The sequence below is a fragment of the Sturnus vulgaris genome, chromosome 3 (assembly GCF_052056855.1).
Source record: "Sturnus vulgaris isolate bStuVul1 chromosome 3, bStuVul1.hap1, whole genome shotgun sequence".
NCBI classification, from domain to species: domain Eukaryota; kingdom Metazoa; phylum Chordata; class Aves; order Passeriformes; family Sturnidae; genus Sturnus; species Sturnus vulgaris.
Genome location: NC_142245.1, coordinates 31,401,003 through 31,408,721, shown reverse-complemented (window position 1 = coordinate 31,408,721; position 7,719 = coordinate 31,401,003). Strand labels below are relative to the sequence as shown.

Below are 7,719 nucleotides of genomic sequence, written 5' to 3'. Positions count from 1 at the left end.
CTTTAGGACGCTTAATACTAAAGTCGTAATATCTTTGTCAGAATTAATTAGTTGTTCACAAAGATTCACATACTCTGAAGTTTTTAAAGAATGTTTATTATTTTCAAAGCTTAATAACTTTGGTTTTAAGTGCAAAGCAAAAGTCAAAGTATGAGACACGCAACAGCAGTCAGGAATAGATAAAAATTCCACCTTCATTAATGCCACATCAGCATTTTTTCCACACATTTTCCATTCAGATCTGGAATTTCTAGCGGGGGCCGTCAGCAGTATTTCCATTTCACAAACAAAACCAAGGTACAGAGAGTGCAAAGCTGTAACTTGCTCAATACTATTGGATAAACCAGTGCCAGAAGTACAATCCCCATTACTCAGCCCTCAAGTCCAGGTGCTGGAAATTCCCCTCTCCTTTCCTGTCTGTCAAAGGGCAGCAGCCAGTAATGCCCGTGCCCGCTGTGCTCTTCCCTCCCTGCCGTACCTTACCTCTTGCAGGTCCCAGGCAATGGGGCCAGCACGGCTGGCCCACAGCTCCGTGTCCTCACGCAGCTGGTGGTGCTCACCAGCGGCGAGGAGACCCCCGGGTAAGTCAAACACAAACAGGGCCTTATTTCGGACTGAGGGAACCGAGGACAGGACATCTACAGGGTACGAAGGCAAACAGAAGGCCAAAAGTCGCCCTCGGGGCCCTCCAGACCTCTCTCCAAGCGGAGCCCAAATGGAGCAAGTCCCTGTCCTCACCCTGCACCGCACCGGAGCCCCCCAGAGCCGCCCAGCCTCCGGGAAGAACTCCCGGGCGCGCACAGCTAGCCCAGCCCCGGCACACTGCGCTGGCAGCGACCAGGACAAGTGAAAGATATCCAATATCCCCTCCCCCGGCGAAGCAGCTCCCGACGCAGCGGGACCGACAGCCCCGGCACGGGCCGGGCCCGGCCCCCCGGGACCCGCTCCCTCCAACAGACTTCCGCGTCGGGGGCCCGTGCACGCATGTGCGAGCGGCACCGGCACTCCCCCACCCTGCCGGCCGGCCCTGGCTGTACCACTGTGTGCCCAACGTATAGGTAGAGGCAAAAGCGGGCAGCGGCTCCAGGCAGCTCCGCGCGCCTCAGCCTCGCCCGAGATTCGTTATTGAGAATCCCATTCTCTTCTCGAGCCTATGGGTGCCCTCCAAACTCGCTTCTCACCCTGCACCCGCACGCGATCTACCCCAACTTCCCCCGGGGATGTGCTGTGGTACATGCCGCTCCCAGCTGATTCGGTGGCTTGACGAAACCATCGCGTTCAGGACGGGGGGAGCCACGGTGCCGGAGGGGGGCACGCATTGTTGCGCGAGGGGCCGAGCGGCGCTCCGGGGAGGGCGGGCGCGCGCCGCTGCGGTACCAGGGCGGTCACCGGCACCGGCGGGCGGGCGGCGCCGCCGCACGGAGCTCCGCGTCCCCGTGTCGCCGCCTCTCCACTCCCCTGCCCGCCCCATCGGCAGGGTGCGGCCGGGCCCCCCCGCACCCTCCCCTCCGCCGCCTCCCCAGTGGTGCCGCCCGGCTCCAGCTGACCGGCCTGGAATCCCGGCCGGGAGCCGCGCGCCCCCCGCCCGCCGCCGCCCCGCGCCCCGGCCCCGGCCCCATCATGGGAGACGCCGGCAGCGAGCGCAGCAAGGCGCCCAGCCTGCCCCCGCGCTGCCCCTGCGGCTTCTGGGGGTGAGCCGGGCCCGGGGCTGGGCTGGGGCGGAGAGGGACGGAGGGGGGCGGGCGGCCAAGCGAAGGGCGAGGCGGCGGGGGGCCGCGGCCGGGCGGGGGGGGACAGGCCAGGTCGTAACCCCGGGCGCTGGCCTGTCGCGGGGGCCGAGCCCGCAGCTCGCCGCGGGGAGGGGGCGGCCCCGGGCCCCTGCCGGGCGGGCCGCGGCAGTCCCCCCCCTCGGAAGAGGGATGTCTCCATGCCGGTGGGTGCCGGGTCCCGGGGGGCCTGGACCGCGGTGTCGGCGGCGGCTCCTGGCTCAGAGGCAGCGGGTGCCCCAGGGCGAGGTGGCTGCGCTGCCCCCGGGCACGGAGGGGGAGGGGGTGCAGAGGCCGCCCGCGGCGCCCCCCCCCCGCCGCCCGGACACCGCGGCCTTCCCGGCAGCCCGGCGGGGGAGGCCCGACCGCTTCCCCAGGCACGCAGGTTTCATGGAGAGGCCGCCCCTCCTCTGGGGCTGCGGGCTGCGCTCCGGGGCCTGCCTTCAGCTCCTCAAAGGCGCAGATGAGTAATGCGGGCCCCTGGGTGCCCTGACGGGTGTCCCTGACACATCCCTGCCCCGTGCCCGCGAACGGGGAGCTGTCGCTACAATTCACGCAGGGCAGCGTAACTAATGAGGGAAAAAGGCTAAGGACAAAAACATACTTTCTCCACCTTATGAAAGCGAGGTGGTTCATAATAGATAAGGCCCTTGTTAGCTGCTTACTGTTACCCTTTTAGGAAGAAGGAAGTAGGGGTCATTCCTCTTTGCCAAAGGTGAAAAAAAGAGTAAATCTGTTCCCTCCTAAACTACCACCTCTACGGTTGTGTCTGTTGAAGATATTTTGGTTAGCCATTTTTTTTTTTTTTAATCAGATGTACCATGGGAGATGGTATTCTAGCAGATACACATCGTCATAAAACGTCTTTAGTGTCTATCACAGCAACATTAGTCCCTAATGTTCTTATTTATGGAAAATTCAAAGAATATGTGACTAAATAGACTTTTGAGGGCCCACCTGAGATTTACACTTGTCTGTGATTGTACCTTCTTGGGATTTATGTAATGCAATTTAAGGTACTCTGGGGAAGTGGAGGCTGAGAGAAAAGAGATGCAATAAGAGTGATTTAGTGATGTCACTGTACATTTGGTTGGTTTATTGAAGTGGCAGGATTTTAAATGAAATCACATTTTTGAGTTATGACAGAAGCTTGAGTTGCAACAAATGCCATGGCCCTGTTGGGAGTCATCTTGCAAGACAGATTATAAATACATAGTAAATTATTTTGTTTATTTTTGTCTTGTTAGGCTCCCATATTTGGATCTGATATTTTTTGTAAAGTAGTAGAGAACAAGGTTTTGCTATCTCTAATGCAGTGCACTGACTTCTGTAATGTGATACTTATGGGAGAATTGTCGAAAGTTGAAAGTGAACTTTTTCTTTCGGCTCTACTTCTTGGCTAGTTCAGCATGTTTTGATAATGAGAAGAAAATCTGGTGCTTTGTGTTCAAGGATCTGCTTAATGGTTACAGGAGGCTCTCAAGAAAACCCATTGCCTTTAAAGCTGATTTTTTTAAAACATGCTACCCTTGCACAAGCAGATATCAATTGGCATTTTTTTGCCCTCTCCTTTTTTTTCCTCTTCAGAGTGCCATCCACGCAGGGGTGTTTTTGTACGATAATTTTGAAAGACAGCAGTGTGGAACAAAAACCCTCACTTTTTCCACTGATACAATGAATGAATTAGCCTGTTTTTTAGTCTCTTGAAGTATATGCCAGGTGCATTTCAATACACAGTGGCAAACTAAGTATGTGTTTTTCCACTTCAAAAACACTGTACTGTCAGTTTCGAGAGTTGATTACTATACTTTTCAGTCCTGAAAAAGCTTAAGTGACTACATGACCTTATTTACCTAGGCCTTGCTAGTGCTTGGGGGGATTGTCTGGTAAATCAGTGCAGATGTGCCTTTCTATTGAAGTTGCAGTCAGGAGTTCCTAAGGGGTTACAGTTTTATGCCAGCTTTCTGAAGAAAATAAGTTGTGATAGCAAAAAGACTATTTGAAGTTGAAATTCTAGTGCTCTAGATGTCAGCTAGGGTTGTGACCAGCAGCATGTTTTAGCATCTTACCTGTGGCTTTCTTGATGTCTGTCAAGTCATGTTTTCCAACAACAGGGCCAGGACATTTAAAGCTATGAAAAGTTCTGAAACTTGTAATTTAATGTAGTATTTTCCATTGAATTTGTAAATAAGGTAGTGTAGAGGAACAGTATAGCTTTAAGTTTTCTGGTCCCTGTCAGTGTAATGGTTGAGACCTTTCACACTTCTTCTTCAATGAGCACAAGCCAGGTAAGCAGCAGAGCAGTTCTGTGTCTGGGGGTCAAACAGTAAGGTCTAGATTTTACCAAGTATAAAAGATGATACCTTTTTTTTTTTTTTTAATTGATTTTATGTAATGCTTACAGGACTATTTGTAGTAAGGTGCATGCTTTCTGCAGTAAGCCACAATGACAGGAAACATTAAGGAAAAGACTGAAAGAAGTATTAAAATTGAAGTAGGCTGTGGGTTACTGTGCTAAAGCTTGCCCATTGGTTGAACAGGGATAGAAGTAGCTCCAGAGACATGTGTTTATAATGATGGCATGCAAAGAGATTACAGGAGCAGACTAGTATTACTATTGCATTGAAGTTGGAGGGGTTCTTCTTTTAAAAGACTTGGATTTATATTAGAAATTCAGATACTCTACATTTCAGCAATCTCCAGAGACTGGAAAACTACTAAACTCTTGATGTTTCAAGATCTAAGAGACTGAAAAATGAACAGCTGAAAAAAGATACTTTTGACTGAGGCTGTTAAGAACTTCTGAAACATCTGCTTAAGGTCAACAACTAACTTTTGCTTGCCTTTTGTTCAAGATCATGGAATCCATCCTTGAATCTGCAGACTTGCCCTTCTTTTTTGGAATCCCCAGTCTGTCATTTCTGGTCAAGTAAAGTTTAAATGGAGCACTTAGATGATCTTTATATTTTAAAAAATCATTTCACTTACCCGGATAATCTCAGTTGGGAAACCTCATCAGTATTCATGTTATTTATGAAAAATTGATGCAACTTACTTGCTAATGACTGAAGTTGAAGATATAGGGAGAAAGGGGAGCAAAATATTTCTAAACACTATCTCACTATTTATTGGAATAGTCTTAGTGTACAAAGATTGGAAAGGATTCAGTATGCAAGTTTTTATTTTAGATTACTTCATCTAAAGTATGCTGTACTTAACTTCTGCTTCCTATGACCTGGAAAAATACTTTCTTATTTTCCTGGTTAACAGACCAGAGAATCACAGAATCATGTAATGTTTATTTTTCCTTAGACTACTGGATTTCAGAAGCCTTTCTTTTATGGTGTATATGAGCTTGAGGTTGAAGATTTTATAAATACATGAAAATATTACTGGATGTGTTATCTGCCAATTGAGCCTTTTTGCTTATTAGAGACGAGGCTGATTCTTTAATGACCTGCATGTTGGCAATTTCCCTTTGGCTTTTAAGGCTCTCCATGAAGGTTTCACTTGAGTGAAACCATCAGAGGGTTGGGGATATTACTGTTAAATGGTTATATGCATAGAAGGGAAGGGACTCTTAAGCTGATGGTAGCATATACTGTGAAAAGAGCATGTCAGAGAGGGTTATACTTCTACAATTCTATTTGTACTGCAGTGACTGCTGCTTATCTTTTTTATTATCCAGACTGATACCATACCACTACATTTAGTGCCTTAGAACCAGAAAAGAAGGAAATATGTTAATAGACGTAAAACAAATGAATTCCATTCTTGAAATGGTGGCAGCCAGCAGGAAGTTGATTGAAAACACAGTATGATTAGTTTCATCTTATCTTAGTTCTGGCAACTATAAGGTACTATAGTCAGCTAAAACTGATAGCAGTATTATTTGAGAACACGCCAGCAGGGCTTTTGCAGGATGTTGCCATTTGCTCTGCCTTTCTGTGACACTGCATGCATCATATGTGTGATGAGACACTGTGCCCCAAGCATTGTGTGCAGGCCCAGTTCAGAGTTTATTTCTGAGTCTGGATTTTCCAGTCACTTATGTATCATCAGATCCTTGCCATGCCAATCTGGCTCTTTCCTCAATTTTGTTTGCTAAAATTAAACATTTGATCAAACGGTGAATCATTTAACATAAGCATGATGGGTTTGTGAGTATATATCACCAAAGCTTGCTTTTAGCTTCTAAACAAACAATGGTTATATATATGTGCCATTTAGAAGCCTGTTTTCTGACTAGTCTTTTCTTTATTTCTTTGGTGATTACAGCTGTTCGTTCAGTAGGAGCTCTTGGTGTTCCTTTTTAATAAACACTGCCTTTTTAATAAACAGTGTAATCTCACAGGCAGTGTAGGTCATCGTGAATGCATAATGCCTCCCTAAACCTAATTTTGCTTTAATTGTTGTTGCAACCTCGCGTAGATGTTCCTAAATGAGGCTTGAGTAAACTGTTGAAATATGTACCTTTCTCTCTGAGAATCTGTTTTCACTGAGTTTGGATCATGCAGTTCCTTAGCCAGGCTTTCACTGGCTGGCACTTTGGATCAGATGCTGGAGTAAGCAGTGAATTTGTCGACTTATGTGAGACAGTGCTATTTTGCTCTTAGGTTAAGACTAAAAATACTTTAATATTGTATTTTTTTAGTATTATGCATGAACTTATATAATACTCTGTTAAATTCTTAGGCAAAAGAACTTGAAGAAGTTTATATTTAAATCCAGCATTAACTGCTGTAATAATCTATCTACTGGTGTGTTGCACAAATGGAAGTGACAGATTATTTTACTGAGAAACAAAGAGTCTGATGAGAAATTGATTTATTTACAGCTTTCCTACAAAGTGCTACAGTGTATGATAAGGGGTGTTGGAGAGACACTGAAATTATTTGCTTAGATCCTAATTTTAGACAATACTGAGAATTATGAGATAGAGAAGCTTGTGTCTGATGAGAGAGTGGTGGTGAGGGACTGAGCTTTGTCCTGTTAATCGTCTGAATAAAAATATGCATGATAAAGGATGGTGAATTGTGATTTCCCTCAGTCATAATACAACTAGAAGGACATATCAAATAAAGTCAAAATATATAAATTTTATCCACTTTTTTTGTACAGTGAGCACTTGATTCTTGCAACTGCAGTTGCAAGGTACCACATTTTTGCTAAGTTTTCCATTTGCTGTAGAAGCGAAATGGGGCTTATTGGCACCTGAAGTAAAAGCAGATGAACTGGATTTTGTACTTTAACTGTAATAAGCTCTTTTCTAGGAATGTGAAAACAATGCTTTCTTTTACAGTACTTAATAGAATAGACAAAACAGAAAGGAGATTTTGTTATTTAATGAAAACCAGCTGTTCTGGATCAGACTGAAGATACATCCAGCCCTATTTCTGATTTGGGTGATAAGTGATGCTGGGGGAATAACATAAGGATAGAGCAGGCATGCAGCGATGCTTATCTTGGTATACCTACTTTGCTTCTGGCAGTCTGACATAAGGTTGTCCTCTGTTTTATAGATTTACAGCTTAATAGGTCTTACCTATTTTTCAATAAATTTGCATAATGAATTGGTGAGGCCATATGTACTCTTGACCCTTACAGTGTCCTGCAGGAAGACATTCCATAATTTAACCATTCTTTCTGTGGGGAAAAAAAAGGAATTGATTTTGTTTCCTTTAAACTTGCTGTATGATAATTCTAAGGAGTGAATAAATTCAAACAGCTGGTATATGAGGGCGTTTTATTTAAGAAGATCCAAAAATAGGCCTGCTTGATTAAAAAGTCTGTTAACTTAGTGCAGCCAGAATTTGAGGAAAAAGCCCTCTTGCATAAACCATTAATTTATTCAAAATCTGTATAAAAATGTTTTATAAATATTTTCTAATTTTAAATGGGTGCTGTGTTAATTATAGACAGGCATATCCAGGACCTTTTAATCTAATTGTAA

The 7,719-nt window shown here is 45.6% G+C and overlaps 1 protein-coding gene across 2 annotated transcripts in view; it reads left to right on the top strand.

Annotated features, from left to right (window-relative positions):
- The first annotated feature begins 1,526 nt into the window (after positions 1-1,526).
- Positions 1,527-7,719, top strand: part of ZFAND3 (zinc finger AN1-type containing 3) — a 131,831-nt gene continuing 125,638 nt past the window's right edge. Inside the window, exon 1 of one of the 2 annotated variants that reach the window (XM_088161287.1) lies at positions 1,527-1,691. In XM_088161287.1, the coding sequence (XP_088017413.1) occupies positions 1,621-1,691 (71 nt within the window). In that variant the 5' untranslated portion in view covers positions 1,527-1,620. The remainder of the gene's footprint in view (positions 1,692-7,719) is intronic. The other variant, XM_088161288.1, reaches the window with a different exon arrangement.